At 39.0% G+C, this 17911-nt stretch overlaps 1 protein-coding gene across 1 annotated transcript in view; it reads right to left on the bottom strand.

Moving 5' to 3' along the window:
* Positions 1–439: 439 nt before the first annotated feature.
* Positions 440–17911, bottom strand: part of SNTB2 (syntrophin beta 2) — a 107327-nt gene continuing 89855 nt past the window's right edge. Inside the window, exons 5-7 of the mRNA XM_043599528.1 lie at positions 16769–16965; positions 10364–10548; positions 440–7839 (exon numbers count right to left, since the gene is read on the bottom strand). Of these exons, the coding sequence (XP_043455463.1) occupies positions 7747–7839; positions 10364–10548; positions 16769–16965 (475 nt within the window). The 3' untranslated portion in view covers positions 440–7746. The remainder of the gene's footprint in view (positions 7840–10363; positions 10549–16768; positions 16966–17911) is intronic.

The raw sequence follows: 17911 nt of genomic DNA, 5'->3' as shown, positions 1-17911 counted from the left end.
TTTAGGAATTTGGAGTTGCCCTAAATCTGCTTAAAAATGGCACCAGAAGAGACTGATGAGACATGACCATCAAACGCCACATGTGATACTGGATAGGATCCTTTGCCAGAAAGGAAAAGGAGAGGTTGCTGGGACGATGGGCACAATGTGAATGGGGTCTGCGGATTGGGGGGTAGTGTTGTGCCAGTGTTGATTTCCTGGTGGGGAGGGTTGGACGGTGGCAATACAGGACGGTGTCATTATGTTTGGGAGGTACACACTGAGAATTTAAGGGTGATAGAGCATCATGTCAGAAAAGACAAGAGATGATAATGGAACAAATATAAAATGTTAACAGTTGGGAAATTTGGGTGAAGAGGATGTAGATCTTTGTTTCGTACCGCTCTTGAAATGTTCCTGTAGGTTTGAAACCATTTTAACATAAAACAGAAAAAAAAAATACAAGTCTAAAAGCATTTTTTATTTACAGTATAAAGGTTACAAAGGTATATATGTATTTATATATATAATACCCTTAAGTTACAAATTTTCATTGTAATGTACAACGCTATATATGTTGATGTGCAACTCAAGGGGAAGTGTTGTCTATGCATTTATATTTATTGAGTACACATAAAGCTTTTTTAATTATTATTAAGAACACAAATACTGCCCTGTTTTATGCCATAAGTTTTGATTTGGTAGCCTGGTGATACCAGATGATTTGAGAACTAAATCTTAAACAACACTTAAAAAGAAGTCCTGTTTAAATACAGTGTTCTAAAAAGAAGAAAAAAACAGAATATCACATACTTTTAATTTTTTGTAGAAGCATTACTCGAGCCTTCTAAGTCTTAATACTTAACAAAAATTAAAGTTGTGTGGAACAAAATACACACAAGGGAGTATAATCAGAATTTGCACAGATTAGCCATAATAGGCCTTCATAGGTAGTGGTTTGCCACATTATCTTCTAGAAGATCTTGGATCCGGTACCAAAAGGGAAATATTCTTTGGGCACCAAGGTCTTATCATGCTGAAAACATCCAACAGATTGTAAACATAATACTGGAGTCTTATGCCGGAGAAAAAAGTACAAAACTAAAATGGGTTCTTGTAATAAGGGTAGATTTGTTATAGGTGTGAAGAACATCACTGAGAATGATGATTGTGCCAAACCCAAAACTTAGTTGAAATCATTTCCTCTCTCCCAAATTCAGGTAATTCACAAAACAGAGGTGAAAAACATAACCGACACCCATTAGAACAGGACTAAGATAGAAGGCAAGCAATTCTTCCAACTTAGGAGGAATAGACCCTTACACCACAATACTTATGTGCTGGTTCCAATTCCATATAATCGTTAGCACCTGATTGTCGAAGTGTAGGTTTAGAGTAAAGGCCATCACACTGAAGGCAAGCTGGATGGAAGGGACTGTTACTGTATGAAAATTATGAAAAAATTCAATTAACCTCTCGTTTCCTTAAGGTGTCCTTTTTATTGAGTTTGAATGCCAGAGTGTTCTAGAATAAGTGGAATTTTGCCAGGTTTAAAATATCTTCAATTGGACACACCATCTACCATGTGTAAGGACTTCCAACAAATGAGACATTTAAAGGGTGTAAGTGTGGAAATGAATGGGTCAGCACAATTTAGAAATAGGGGTAGATGAAATAGATATTCAGCTTTGCTATTTATAGTTAAAAGAAACATTTCTTTAAAGTTTATTTTGAGAGAGAGAGAGAGAGAGAGAGAGAGAGAGAGGCGCAGATATGGGGAGAGACAGAATCTCAAGCAGGCTCCACACCATCAGTGCAGAGCGTGACGTGGGGTTTGAACTCACGAACCGTGAGATTATTATGACCTGAGCCCAGATCAACAGTCAGATGCTTAACCAACTAAGTCACGCTGGTGCCCCAAGAAGCATTTCTTTAAAAAGGCTTTCCTGTTGATCCACTTTGGGTAATAGAGCTTAATTGTTGTTGTTGTTGAGATTTATCTTCCTAAGGATGTTCTACACTGTTCTTCCCAAACTAAAGTCTATTTTTTTTTAAGATTTTTATTTTTAAGTAATCTCTACACCCAACATGGGGTTCAAACTCACAACTCCGAGATTCAGAGTAGCATGTTCCACTGAATGATCCAGCCAGGCGCCCCACTAAAGTCTAATTTTGCATTAAAAAACTAGGCATAATGAAAAGACTAACCTACTTAAGTGTGCTTGGAGTTCTTTCATGTTGGCATGGACCAAAGACCAAGCATCATTTTAAACATTTTCCAGTTAGCCAGAGTAGCTGGACTGCAGATGCACTTTGGTAAAAGTATGAAGTGGTTAATCACTTAACCACTGATTGATAAACAGATGGCAGGGTGTAATTGAGAAATAATGGATTATGTGCTACTTGCAGGCAGGAACTTTCTTTTGGACCCTGAAGAGAGCCTGTGAAGAGTTGTGTGTTAATAACTGCTTAGTACATGGAATACGTGAATTAATGTGTCGTTAATTAGCCTTGCAGTGTCAGAATTTCCCTAGGCCCCCAAAGAACCTTTTGTCTATGCATAAAAGACTTCTATTACTTTGGAAGAAGTGACAGAACATTCAGGTTCCAAAGGTGTATATGTGACTGGCATAAAGAGGGGCTCAAAAACTAAAACAAAGCATTTGCGTCAACCGCATGGAGCTAAGATTACAACAGAACTGAGTAAGGTACTTAGAGGACTCAGAAGTTAGAAATCTATCAGGGTAGCTAATCTTACAATATAATAAAGTATTGCTTCTCTAGCATAGCTTTTTAGCTTCAACCAATCTATTTTGGAGCAATTCAAGAATTATAATTCAGATGGTGGATTTTGTTGAATATAATCAAATATTCATTAGAGAGCAAGCAATCATTTGCAAACGGCCTTCTTTATGAATTACATCAAATTTAGATTCACTTTTAAAACTTAAATATACTTTGGTTCAGTCACCTGAAGTGGGAAGAATAAGAGGTGGCAAGAAGTTTATGTTCAAGTTTATCAGTTTGAAACAAAAGAAGAAATCTCGTTAACATATTTTGTTGAGTTAATATATAACAACCATTCTTCTAGTTGGTGGTTTAGCTAGTGTAAAAAAAAAAAAAAGAAAAAGACAACAGATGTACAGGTGTGCCCCATGAGCCTAGTTTTGGTTACCTTACTTTAACTTGAAATTCTATCTTTGATAGAATGAACTTGTATCATTGATCTGCCAGATGTGTTGTGTGTGTTGTAGAGAAATGGTTTCAAATCTGCCACTAAGTAGTCTATTACCAGCATAAAGTAAATTTCAGTTATCAGTACACCATAGGAGTAGCTAAATTGCTCAAAACCACAGAATCCTGAAATACAACATGATTATTTTATAACTGTCTGCCATCACACATTTATTGTCTATACACCCAGCACGGGGAAGGAGACAGCTTTAAAAAAGAGGGAGGGGGGGACTGCTGCTGTCAGTATTAAAAGACAGTATGCAGAAAGTCAAACTACTTCTAGATTACCAAGCAATCTCGAGAGAGAGAACAGCAGCAAATGGCAGATTCTTATGCTTTCATCTTCAGGAGGGGGGTTGGGGGGAAACCGCAATAACATCTTAAATTTAACTCAAAGAGATTTCCCAACTTAAGATAAAATATAATACCACCTGGCATATTATAGACCTGATCGAGATCTACATACAAAAAGAATGAATCGGATTATGGTCAAATTGAACTTAAAGTTTAAGCAGAATCCCCAATTTAAAGAAGTCTTTTTTCCTTGGGTAGATGTTTGATCTGACCGGAGCAATTTGCTTTGAGACCAAAGAGATCTGACATTTCACTTCTTCATGATCAACTGAAAAAAGATGACCTTTGGCTTTCTAACCAGCCATTCATTCATGCCATCAATGGTGGATGGCAGCGACAAGGAAATGTATGCTGGATATTTGGACAGTTTAAATATTATGTACAATCAATAGCTTATAACCAGTGAAAATAAGAACAGTTCAGCGTAAGTGTCCAAGATACAAAACAGCAGAGAAAGTGCTTAAGTCTACAGGTCTTCCCTGAAAGCTTCAAAAATGTTTAACTTTTAAGTAGGTAGGGCTTTTAATAGAATTTGCATAGCAGCGTACAATAAAATTTGCATTAAAAAATATGGAGATTCTTCCATGTTTCTGAAAACATACAAATATATCCACGTGCATATAAATTAATAAACAAGAAGACCTGGAGGTTCTCACAAAATTAAAAAAAAAAGTTCATCATAACCTTTTCTCAAAGTGGTCACACTTTTGTCCATCAAAACCATTTACAGCGAAAACTTCTTCTGGGAGAAACATAATCTTGTCCAGATTCCACACAGCTTAATTTTATTTTTAAGAATAAGTTCTAGTTTATTAGCTAAGTGCATCTAATCAACTGAAAAAAGCTTGGTTACCATCCTGCCTAGGAAGATAAATTAGGAAAACAATCAGGGACAACTTTAATCATTTGTTGGTTAGATTAGATTGGTAGGTTAGATTAGAGAAGAAATAAATAATTCAATCTCTCCTGCCATCCAATAATGTTCAATAACAAAGTCTGTGAGGGTATAGCTGATAAAAACATGCACTATCAGACTTCACCTAGCCTAAAAAGTGCTCAAACATGGCTTTAAAATAGGTGAATGACAAATAAGGTAGTATTTTTGATTGCCTGTACAGGTCCCAATATGTAATCTGAACCTGTCTACTAGGTAGGTGAGTTTGCAGTTCGAACTATCTAATAAATACTGTATAAACATACATTTAAGTATTACTTCATATAAAATAACAGATACTAATTTCTAGGTAAGGTTTGTTCGGTAACTTCAGGAAAGGACTTACCTTTTTCAGAATAAGAATGACTGAGCCTTTTCTTTTTCTTTCCTTTTCTTTCGTTTTTTGGAGAGGAAAGGGAGGAATTTTAAGGAATGAGAAGGAAGAATTTTCACACACCAGGTGGCTACTTCTAGGCTTCTGTGTGGAATATGGAGAAGACGTCTAAGCCCCAGGTCTGGGGGGGGGGAGGTGGGGGGTCGAGGGGCACAGGAAGCGATCCACTGGAACAAGGCACACACACTACTCTGCAGGTTCCTTTCCGTTCTACACAGGCAAGCCCACAACATTCTCAACAATTTTCCTAATTCGAAATGAAAAAGAAATGAAAAGCTGTTCTATAAAAGATGTGAAATATCAAAAATGCCCATTTTTAGTTATCATTTGAAAATAATTTGCCATGTTTTGGCATCTTAATACAAAATACATATTAATCAAGGCTGTCCCATCCGTAAAAAGCTCTTCATCTGTGGTTTGAAAGTTCCACAAACACACAGTGGAAAGCTGCTGATGTTAAACAAGCAGCTTAAAGGCTCTTGCTCTCGGGGGTGCTAGTGGTCAAAGGAAATCTCCCACACATTTTCATTTCACATTAAGACTCAAAAGATTTAAAAACCTTATGGACCTTGGTGACAATTTAAGCTGGAACAAAATGAGCCAAAATGGCTCACATGCTTTTCCTTCTCCTGCCCACATTTTCATCACACCTTTTTTAGAGTTCTTTTTCATGTAAGTGATGAGCAGGGTGGCTCAGAAGTTCCCCCTGAAAATATTCTCAGTGGCTTAGCCTTTCACACTAACAAAGAAAACCTCCACCAAATGGCTTCGCTGCAAAGTCTGTGACTGCATGTGCAACGTTTCAGATTAATAATGCTCTCACTGCAAAGTGTCTAAGCTCCCTTATCTGAGGGTATTATGTGTTGAAATTCTGCTTCCAGAAATCATAGCTGGACCTTCAAGGTATTTTTTTTCCTTCCCTATTTGCAAATTTACTTCAGCTGGAGCCAAATACAGGTTTATGAACCTTTAAAACGTAAAAAAAAAAAAAGCCCTTGAAACACATATTCTAGTGTAGATGTCAATTTCCAGTTTTAAGTGGACCACATCATTCATTGTTGGAACTGTAGCTGGGGGGAGAACAGTTCTCTCTCCCCAGCATGTGCATGTGGTTATTCTCACTGTACACAAGGGGAAGGAGGACCGACTTATGGGCACAGGGAAAACAGTGGGGTTACAATGTCTAACTCAAACTCTGTTCATGAGTCTGCTCTTTCAAATGTCCTACCTAGGTCAGTCGGCACTCACACCAAATAGCTCGTGTTTTCCATACGATTGTGGGGTTTTTTTCCTTCCTATTTGGAGTGCTACCTTCCTCCACTCTCCAAAGAGCTCACACCCTCTTACGGCATACCTCATAAATCTAGTGAGAGCTCGGCATAGACTTTTCTTCGGAGAACACAGAGAACATCCAAGTCAATATTACCTTCTCTTTCAGATCTGGGGACTGTGGTAATCTTGACATTTTAGACAGCTCTTATATTATTTTGAATGTTTTCAGATATATACCTCCTTCATAATTAGGAAAAACAAGCTGAATGTGTTTCTCTAATACTACAAAATCAGCAATCTTACTGCTACTATGTCCTAAAGATGATGTCTGGCAATGCTTAGCAAAACCCAGGTAGCTATTCCATGGTCTCGTCACCCTGCCCGCTGTCGAACGCATTACTACACCAACAGTGAGTCTTGAATTAGCAGCTGCCTGTCTGTACCAATCTGCTTCCACAAAGGGCCAGGGCCAGGGCCCTGCATGGGCTCACAAAACCCAAAGCAACTCAACATGATGTTTGTGAAGAGCTGCCTTTATAGTCTACTCTTTAAACAAGCAGGCTCTCCAGAATTTATCTTCCCCAATGAGATCTGCCCACTAGAAAAGATACTACTCAGGAAATCCATCTTAAAGACTATTCCTCAAAACTAGGATGGATTATCTCCCTGGAATGGCAGTGATATCCAGTTATTCATATAGTGACTAATAAAGCTCCACTAACCCTAACCAAAGGCACATTTGGTAAGCAATAAAAAATGGCTTAGGCTAAAATGAGGACTTTCTTTTAAAATAAATCTTATTCCCTGGCTCCTACCAAAGATAAATCAGAAAAATCTAAAACAAGCAAAACTCTTCTTTCAAATCAGTGGCTTCCAACTTGGTTACCACTAGAAAAGAAGTGGAAGGCAAGGCAAATAAAAATTTGCAAGTTCTAAGTCCTAAAGTTAGCACTTATGAGTGGCAAAGCTTGTGATGTGGTGGGAAGTGATGGCCAGGGTGGGATGTAGGAGAGCCAGGACACATGGAAGAACACTTGGGTGTGCAATTCCAGGACTTCCTAGGGTGGAAGGAATAAATGACAGCCAGCTCCAACAGAATGTACGACCTATCTGGAATGGCCAAGAAGCACAGGCTGCTGCCAACTAGCACCTGGGAAGAGATGGTCAAATAAAGCAAGAGACCAAGGCTAAGCTTGAAACAAATCCTGTAGGAAGAAGAAAACGAAAACAACTCTTCGATATTTGATTACGTCCCAAAAGAAACCCCACAATGAGCCATCCTTCTTAACAGGGGAAATAAACCCAGTTACTTAGAAACCACATTAGGAAACTATACAGTCAATCAACAGCTTCATGTTGGAGCTTATTAGAGTACTAGAATTTCTGGCCAAGGTAGCTTGTGAAAGGCAGGCTCTTCTTTAAACATGGTTACTGTTCAGCAGTGATTTGCAGGTCCTTGTCAAGGCACTGTGCTGGAGGAGAGAGAGCTTTCTTTTTGTGCTTTTTTTCTTTTTTTCTTTTTTTTTGAGGTGGAAATACTTCTTGTGACATTCAAGACTCTTTTCTGATTTTTTGCTGCTCATACAAGCAGTCCCATACGAGTGACTTTGGCTGACAAGAACGTGTGCAACACAAATACAATCGGCTTGGGACAAGAGTGCAGGTCCATGGTCTGTGGAGAAAGCGCATCAGTTAGCACTACCATACACAGAAGCTTTATTTGAAAAAAAAAAAAATTAAGGTTTATTTTCAGAGACAGTGTGTGTTGGGGGAGGGGCAGAGAGAGGGAAAGACAGAATCCCAAGCAGGCTCTGCAATGTCAACGCAGAGCCTGACACAGGACTCGATCCCACAAACTGTGAGATCATAACCCAAGCAGAAACCAAGGGTCGGATGTTTGCGCCACCTAGCCGCTCCTACCCAAAAGCTTTAATAAACAGACACAAAATAAGCAAATTTGGACGTGATGTTCTACTTTTTAAAAAGAATTTGGATTAAGAATGTCCCAGATCTATAGAAATTCTTGGGAGTTTCTTAAAGCCACAAATGCAAGTATACTCTGAAGTAAGATCATTCAGTGGAGGAATTAAATACTGGTGTGAGCTCCCACATCACAATTAGAATACAACTGGTGGTGTACCAGATCCCACTATGCCTGGTAGAGAGAACCAAAAAGCAGAAGATGTAAAAGAAAGAGGAATATCCTATATGGAAACCATTCATTATGGTTATATTCCCAGGAGGAAATCACGGTGAACTCAACTGAAATGTGACTACGGATGGGTATGATTTTTGACATCCCTCATAGGTTTGTAATGGGAATGAGAGCTCCCAAGGCTCGTTAGAAGGGCTAGCTATACCCTCCTAAGCACAAGTGTCTAATCTGGATGGCTGACACCAGATGAACAAGGAGACCTGGCGTCAGGCTGAGTGAAACGAGTGATTCGTCAATCATTGGCGCTGATACATAGACTAGGAATTGGACCTTGTTAACTATGCCTTTTAAAGAAAAGTAAAACCTGATTCAAAATATAAATTACAGAGCACTAATTTCATCATTAAACTTTGTATATATGAAGTATAAAACAGGAATTAAAACTATATAGCCAGGGGCGCCTGGGTGACTCAGTCGGTTGAGTGTCCGACTTCGGCTCGGGTCATGATCTCACAGTTCGTGAGTTAGAGCCCCACGTCGGGCTCTGTGCTGACAGCTCGGAGCCTGGAGCCTGCTTCACATTCTGTGTCTCCCTCTCTCTCTGCCCCTTCCCTGCTCATGCTCTGTCCCTCTCTGTCTCAAAAATAAATAAACATTAAAAAAAATTTTCAAACTATATAGCCAGGATTGCTCTAACACCTGGCTTGCTAAATGACAACTGCTAATAATAATTTAATAGGTTAATTTAATAGAAGCATTTAACTCTCTCTAATGCTTCAGGCTTTTGAAAAGCCCTGGTCCACGCCCCAATCATAGTCTCCTAAAGGTTTATCTTTGAAAATAAGATTTTTAGACATAATTTCTTATTTGAAGATTGAACTACATTATCTCTAAGATCTCTTTCAGTTATAAAATTTCAAGATTCTGTTTTGCAAATTTCCACCTATGGTGATTGTGTCAAGAGACATAATAGTTCATGTATAAAATCTGAACTACTGGCTGAAAACTGATAAGAGAGACAAGGTATTATTTTACTCCTTTATATTAACTTACGATTTCTGAAGTATACTCAACACACTCTGTAGTTCACTAAGGGAAATCATGAATTCCTATTGACATTTTTTTTTTTTAAAGACAAGGATATCAAAAAAAGAGCATAACTGTATGGAGATACCCATGTATCTTTTTTTCTGATCATCACAATTTCTGTAGCGACCAAGTCACTCTGTTACTTTTAACTCTTATCTCAACCAACTGCTAATAATAGCAATGGATAGAATTTATTTATTATAGTTTACCAGCTTTTGCACTTTATATCTCATATTCGATAAAAGCCCGTTTCTTAAAAGGGCTGTATTTTTTTTATACCATTCAAACAAAACTTTTTTCTTTTAAGTTTATTATTTTGAGAGAGAGAGAGAGAGAATATGAGTGAGGGGCAGAGAGAGAGGGAGAGAGACCATCTCAAGCAGGCTCCATGCTGGCAACAGTGAGCCCAGCACAGGGTTCAAACCCACAAACCATGACATCATGACCTGAACCAAAATCAAGAGTCAGATGCTAAAGTAACTGAACCACCCAGCTGCCCCCAAACAAAACTTTTTAAAAAGGGAATGATTTTTGGGCACCTGGGTGGCTCAGTCGGTTAAGCATCCAACTTCGTCTCAGGTCATCGTCTCATGGTTCGTGGGTTCGAGCCCCGCATCGGGCTCTGTGCTGACAGCTCAGAGCCTGGAACCTGTTTTGGATTCTGTGTCTCCCTCTCTCTCTGCCCCTCCTCTGCTCACACTGTCTCTCTCTCTCTCTCAAAAATAAATAAATGTTAAAAAAAATTTTTTTAAAAAGGGAATGATTTCCTAATGTGGGGAACAGAAAACACACACACACAACCCCCCAAGCCCAAACCCAATACATCTTGAAGAACAATTTTCTGATTGCAAATGGACTATCAGTCCATAATTTTCTATACAAAAGGTAAGAAGCAATGAGAAAACAAAAGAATATCTATTAGAGTAGACATGGTTTTCTGTGACACTCTTACCAGTTCTCCCTCAGGACCACCAAAATCCAAATACAGATTTCTGATGCCATCATCAGCAGACATTTTCAGCCTTTCAAAGGGGTAACGGTACAGTATGCTGCTGGAACCTCCATTTTCCTTGGAGACAGTGAACCCATTTTCATAGTGGACAGTGAGTCTTACTTCTTGGCCATTTAATGTGCAGCCTGTTGAAGACAAGCAAAAGCCATCATTAATAAAGTTACTGCTTCAGTTATCAAGTGGAAAAGAATTCTTCTGACTGCAAAAAAAAGGAAAAAGAATCTTCTTTTGAGAATGTGCAATACCTAACCTACTTGGAACTCCGTCAAGTAAATCTTTTTCTGGTTGCTTGCATCCACATCTTGATGGAGATGAGAAAGAGATGGCCATAACTCTCCACGACATCTGATTTGATTCAGTTTAATTCAGTGAGAGTATCAATTAAACACCTGTGCTGAAAGTAGGCTGTGTGAGGTACCGGAGAAGTAACAAGCATGGTCCCTGCTCTCCAGGACTTCATAAATGAAAGGCATAAACATGAAATCCCTAACCACATGAGGTAGAATAGATAGAACACGACTAACAATAGAATGAATAAGGCCAAAGTCAAGGAAATGTTTCCTGGAGGAGATGGCACTTCAGATAGACCCTAAAGAATAGGTCAAACTTGGGGCGCCTGGGTGGCTCAGTCGGTTAAGCGTCCGACTTCAGCCCGGGTCACGAACCCGCAGTCTGTGAGTTCAAGCCCCGCGTCAGGCTCTGGGCTGAGGGCTCAGAGCCTGGAGCCTGCTTCCAATTCTGTGTCTCCCTCTCTCTCTGCCCCTCCCCCGTTCATGCTCTGTCTCTCTCTGTCTCAAGAATAAATAAACGTTAAAAAAAAAAAAATTAAAAAAAAAAAAAGAATAGGTCAAACTGCATAGGCAGTGAAGTATGGGAAGGTTTCAAGTGAGCAAGAAGGAACCACCAAAGGAGCAAAGGCAGAAATGCCTTTCAGGGGCAGTAACATGGTTTGGTTGGTATCTAGGAGGAGGACAAAGATAGTGTGTATTATCAAAGGCAAAGGCTATAGTTGGCAAAAGTCATACAGTCGGACCTACCAAAGATAAAATTCAAAGGGTTGATCTGAATTGACAGGACAAAAAAAATTTTGGTCATCAAGATTGGCAAATAAATGTCTTCTCTCAACACTGGTAAAGTTTCTGTTCCATTAACACCTGAGCACAGTTTTGTTGTTAGTGCAGTGTTGTTGGTGCTCCAAGCGTGAGGCCCTCTGAGACCTGGGAATTCACATAGCAGTTTGTCAGTTCAAGTCCCGAGTCAGACTCTGCACTGACAGTACAGAGCTTGCTTAGGATTCTCTGTGTCCCTCTCTCTCTGCCCCTCCCCTGCTCTCTCTCTCAAAAAAATAAATCAACTAAGAAAAATAATCTCTGGAGGTAGAACTTGGGCATCAGTATTGTTTAAAAAAACTCTCCTGGGGGCACCTGGGAGGCTCAATGGGTTAAGCATCTGATTCTTGATTTTGGCTCGGGTCATGATCTCTTGGGTCCTTGAGATCAGGCCCTGCTTTGGGCTCTGCGCTGACAGCATGGAACCTGCTTGAGATTCTGTCTCACCCCCTCTCTCTGCCCCTTTCCCACTTGCACATGTTCTCTCAAAATAAATAAATAAACTTAAAAAAAGCACAACTCTCCAGCTATTCCACTGTGCACAGAGCATTAATACTGTTTTTTGGGCACAATTCCTGATGATTAGGCTAACCTTATTTAAATAAGTAAATATAAGACATTGGGATTGGGACGAGAGGGCCAGTAATACTCCATTATTCTCAGTCCTAGACTTCACAGAAAATCCTCAAACTAAAATTCTAATGTTTCTTCTAGCTTCTCGGTGAATATTATATTGTAAAATTCTTTAAAGTGATGTTGTGGTGATGAGGTTAACTCATGGCTCCTTAGGAAAAAAAATAAAAATTACTGTTTTTTTCCCATTATTATACAAGTATGATATAACTTTAAGAAGTGAGACATAAAAGTAGCCTATTGTTGCACTTGGAGTTAGGTATGGAGTAAAAGTCAGGGATGTCAGGTGTATAAGACAGTATCTTCCTCAACAGCTAGGATGTGGATGTACACACCCACCCATTCTCTCCTCTCTCTGTCCGTTTGTCCCTCTTCCAGGGACAAGGCCAATCCCTCCATCTGTGCTTTGGATCCCATCCACTCCCACCTTCTCAGAAACTGTCCAAGGTTGATTATTCCTTCTTCCTCTGCATTTTCAACATTTCCCTTTAAACTAGATCTCTCCCATTAACCTTTTTAAAACTTCAGGTTTCTCTCATTATTGGAAGAAATGCCATCACTTGACTCCTTACCTTCCTCTTTCTCTCTCTCTTTTTAAAAGATTTTCTTTTTAAGTAATCTCTACACCCAGTGTGGGGCTCGAATTCACAATCCCAAGATCAAGAGTTGCATGCTTCATGGACTGAGCCAACCAGGTGCCCCTTGTTCCTTTCTTATAGCTATTTGGTCAAAGGCATGAAGTAGGTCTTACTTATTTTTATTTCTCTCATTACAAAACATAGCACTTTGTAATTAATAAAACAGTAAATATTTGTTGATTTAGCGAATTAAGAGAAACTGATACTGTATATGTCCCCCAGGAGTTTAATCTGGGCATAAGAACGAGTCATTGAGGGGGGAAATTCAGGGGCTTAAGGCACTGGTTTTGGAGTCAGAAGAGACCCAATTCAAGCCCTACCTACATTAACCCCAGTTCTTCATCTTTTTTAAGTTTATTTTGAGAGAGAGCATGTGCACAAGTAGGGAAGGGTCAAAAAGAGAGACAGGGAGGCAGAGAGAGAATCCCAAGCAGGCTCCACACGGTCGGCACAGAGCCTAATGTGGGGCTCGAACCCACGAACTGTGAGATCATGACCTGAGCTGAAATCAAGAGTCAAAGGTTTAACCGCTTAACCAACTGAGCCATCCAGGCACCCCTCCAGTTCCTTCATCTTAAAAATGGAGGTGATAAAACTTGCCTTAGAAGGGTGTGTGTTAGGGTTACAGGAAACATGCATTCCACTCATGACTTCTAACAACTCTGATATGTACTCATTATTCTTTCTGCTTCTCATTATTCACAGGCAGGGGCTATGCCTACAGTATCCATTTTAGTATAGCCAGTAAAAGCAGAGTATATACTCAATCAGTATTTACCCAGTAGATGAATAAAAAGGGATTCAAGACGATTTTATAAAACTGAGAACATGGATAAAGCAAACTCTTTGGTCATATGTCCTAACAATATAAATACTTTAAAATGCTCATTTTTCTGGGGCGCCTGGGTGGCTCAGTCGGTTGAGCGTTCGACTTCGGGTCAGGTCATTATCTCATGGTTTGTGAGTTTGAGCCCCACATCAGGCTCTCTGCTGTCAGCATGGAGCCTGCTTTGGATCCTCTGTCCCCCTCTGTCTGTTCTATCTGCTCTCTATTTATTTAAAAATAAATAAAACATTTTTTTTATGCTCATTTTTCTTCTCGTCTTGCAGATTTTCTACATATTTACTAATGCAACTCTTCCCACGTCTACTACTTCTTAGTAGTTCTTGTTTGATTTAAAAATTTTAATAAGCTTAGGTAATTGGTATGATGAAATTAGCCTTTAAAAGAATACTTCTGGGGCGCCTGGGTGGCGCAGTCGGTTAAGCATCTGACTTCAGCCAGGTCACGATCTCGCGGTCCATGAGTTCGAGCCCCGCGTCAGGCTCTGGGCTGATGGCTCAGGGCCTGGAGCCTGTTTCCGATTCTGTGTCTCCCTCTCTCTCTGCCCCTCCCCCGTTCATGCTCTGTCTCTCTCTGTCCCAAAAATAAATAAACGTTGAAAAAAAAAATTAAAAAAAAATAAAATAAAATAAAAGCATACTTCTTAAAGCTCAAACAATTATACACATATATGTATTTTCATATTTTGAATTCCTGTGGAATTCACAGGACGGAAAATGATAAAGCTTAATGCACCCGAGGGAAATAACTGTGTGCTCTGCCTAGTGATCCTGAAGTTCACATTTGCTAGAAGGAGAAAGTCTTTGTGTATCAGAAGGATTACTGGTCAATTCTACTGTAATCTAATAAAGGTTTAAAGCTAAATGAACATTATGAAGTTCATGTATTGCATTCACTAGTAAAATCTCATAGGTAGTCCCTAACATTTTCCTAAATGAGTAAACCATATAATAAATAAATAAATAAAACATAATGAAACACATGAGACAAAGAAACAGAACTTAAATGATTTCTTCTTGTCAACTTCCTTTCTTTAGGCCACAGATATCTGAATATGTAGTACAATGTGCCATAATTATAATTTTAAATAAACCTTTCTGAATCTCCCAACAATTTAACATAAAGGGGTAACGTGCATCTGAAGGACATGCTGGCTTACGTATGTATGTGTGTGTATACGTGAAGGTGGATGTGCACAGTAAGCATACACATATTAAGACATAACAGATCAGGTGTGTGCATGCACACACATACAAAAACACATCTGAAAGGAATTCGGGCTCTCATCAAAGCAGTTCACCTTCAGCCAGTTTAATATATCTGACAGAGCTCTAAATACAGTAATGAACAAGTACGTTTGTTGACCTGAATTGTGGAAATGAAAGTATTACCAAGGTAAGATTAAAATACAGCTGTGAATGAGAATAAAAAAGTTCAAGATTACCAAAAAATGTTTCTTTTGTCTATTTTAAAGTATAAGGACCCAACCAGTCCTTATTCTCTCTCCCCAAGCCATCTGCATTTAAACAACTGTGAGCCAGGGACTGGACAGATTTTTATTTCCTGCCACAAGTTTAGCTGTCAGACACAAAACAACATGAAACTAAAAAAAATGTTAAAAATCCAAGTTGCATTCTTTGTTTTGGGAAACATATCTCTCTGGATCCTTGAAGAGGATATGGTGATCCCAGATGCCAGTCAAGGGCCTAAACAGTGTTCTTGGGCTCCCCAAAGGAACACGGGGCATTGTAGACCTTCACACTGAGGACACAACCCAGAAAGCACATTCTGTGGCCAAGACAAAAACCAGAGTCCTGCAGCCCTTAATGGGGTGACTAACATCTCCAAAGAGAAAATGGGCAGGAGACAGACAAGTGAGAAAGACAATGTGGACATGGTAGCCTTGGTCAAAATCCAATGTGGGGTCTTACTAGTCATTACTTGAATCATCATTGTGGTTGTGAGGAAAGTACCAAGCAGGTCCTAAAGAGTTGAAGAATTAGGTCATTTTGACAACACTTAAAAAACTGTCGCTGTACCAGTTTTAGAAGATGACCCACAGAAATGCTGCCTATGCAAATTCTAAAGCCATGGAGATCCCTCACTTTCCAAAAGCAATGGAAAGAAAGATAAGTATCACAAGACATTCTGCTCTTCACACATTTTCTCTTTCTAAAAAATCCTATAAAGCTATGTTTATAAAATAAAATGCATAGAGAAGAGGGGCAAAATCAAATAAACTGACTTTGCAGTCAAGATAATCAAAGTAATTCAAACCCTATTAGAAACTCAAACATTTTGACTATTCTTTGTTCTTGCTAAAATGGAAAGTAATCTGGAAATATCTATACAGATGTATATGTGTACATACACACAAATATATACAAATGAAACCATAAGGGTGCCTAGGTGGCTCAGTCAGTCAAGCATCCAACTTTGGCTTAGGTCGTGATCTCACAGTTGGTTAAGTTTGAGCCCCACATCAGGGTCTCTGCTAATCAGTGCAGAACCTGCTTTGGATCCTCTGTCTCCCTCTCTCTCTGCCCCTCCCTCGTTTTCTCTCTCTCTCTCTCTCTCTCTCTCTCTGTCAAAAACATTAAAAAAAAAGAAACCATATAGACTAGCCACAAGAGGGCGTTTCAACAATGAAAAGACATCACCAGGTTTCTTTCCTTTAGATGCTTATTTCAGTAAGTACTGAGCACACACTTTCAAACTTTTGAAGACAAATTCCTACTCAAAATTCCTCATTTTTCTACAGCCATAAGCCTTGCCAGATGCTTACATTTTAAGGATGTCTATCCATATCTTAGACACCAAATCTTCTGAAATAGAGGGTTAGTGCATCTAGTACTTCATTAATGAATCTTTATACTATCACATACAGATTAATATGAGGAACAGCAAAACTGCCATGTTGTACACAGGGTGTTATGAATGAGGCACGTACAAGGCTACTACTGAAACAGAAAAACCAGGTTTCTTTCTATCATGATAATTTTAAGCTGCCATATTTTGGAATATTTTTAAGTCTGGCACATATGTTAATAGTTTTTACTTTAAAATAAAGTATAACAGTCCCATTTAACTACTGCTAGAAGTGATACATCAGGATCTATACCTAGAGAGACTTCCTTAATTAGTTCAGCAGCAGCATGACAACCCTGAACAAGTATCCTGGTCCAGGTTGACAGATCCCGATGTGTCTCCACTCTGAAGAGATGCATCTCAATGCCCTGCCGAGAGCCCGTCCGAGTAGCAAATGTAAGGTCAGATCCAAGTGAGGGTGATCGACATCCAGAGCCAGAATGAACCAACCTAGGATCACAAAAAGGGCAAACATCAAAAAGTAATTAATGTATCGTTACAGGAACATGTCAGCAATTTATACTGAAAAATAAGCAAAAAATTATAAAAGCCCTCAGGAGTTATTGGAAAAGTACATTTCAAAACAATATTATATAGTCTTTGAAGTATATACTATTCTGTTTTCCCATAAAATGACCCCTATTGTCACAGGCAGAACACTGGGCTGGATGGGCTAATGCCCAATTTTCCACTGGCTTTTTTATGCTCTCAAAAGGCTATACATACCAAAAAAAAAAAAAAAAAAAAAAGATTCAGTTTTGGTTAGGAAGTGTTAAGCCCCACACATGCACAGCCTCCCCTATTACCATCACTCACTTGACGGTAATTTTTTTTTTTAAACCAAGAATGAACCTACACTAACACATCATAATCATCCAAAGTCCACAGTTTACTTTAGGGGTGACTCTTGGTGTTGTACATTCTATAGGTTTGGACAAATGTGTAATGACATATATCCATCATTATAATATGCAGAGTATTTTCAATGCTCTAAAAATCCTCTGTGCTATGCCTATTCATCCACCTCTCCTCCTGGCAATCACTTATCTGTATACCTTTTACCTTCCTTTCTTAGTTGCATTAGCAACTAAGCATTGCCGGTGTGATGTTGAAAAGGAGTGGCAAGAGGGGACAGGACATCCTTGCCATGTTCCTGACCTTAGTGGGGAAACTTCCTGTTTCTTCCCATTAAGTATGATGTTAGCAATAGATTTTTTGTAGATAGTCTTTATCAAGTTGAGAATGTTCTTCTCTATTCCTAGTTTACTTTTTTTACTATGAGTGGGTGTTGGATTTTGTCAAATGCCTTTTCTGCATCTCTTGATAGAGTCATATGATTTTTCTTATTTACCTTGTTGATATGATGGATTACTTTAATTGATTTTCGAATAATGAA

The sequence above is a fragment of the Prionailurus bengalensis genome, chromosome E2, assembly GCF_016509475.1.
Source record: "Prionailurus bengalensis isolate Pbe53 chromosome E2, Fcat_Pben_1.1_paternal_pri, whole genome shotgun sequence".
Lineage (NCBI taxonomy): Eukaryota > Metazoa > Chordata > Mammalia > Carnivora > Felidae > Prionailurus > Prionailurus bengalensis.
Note: the sequence above shows the minus strand (reverse complement) of the source record. Positions and strands in the feature narration are given on the sequence as shown.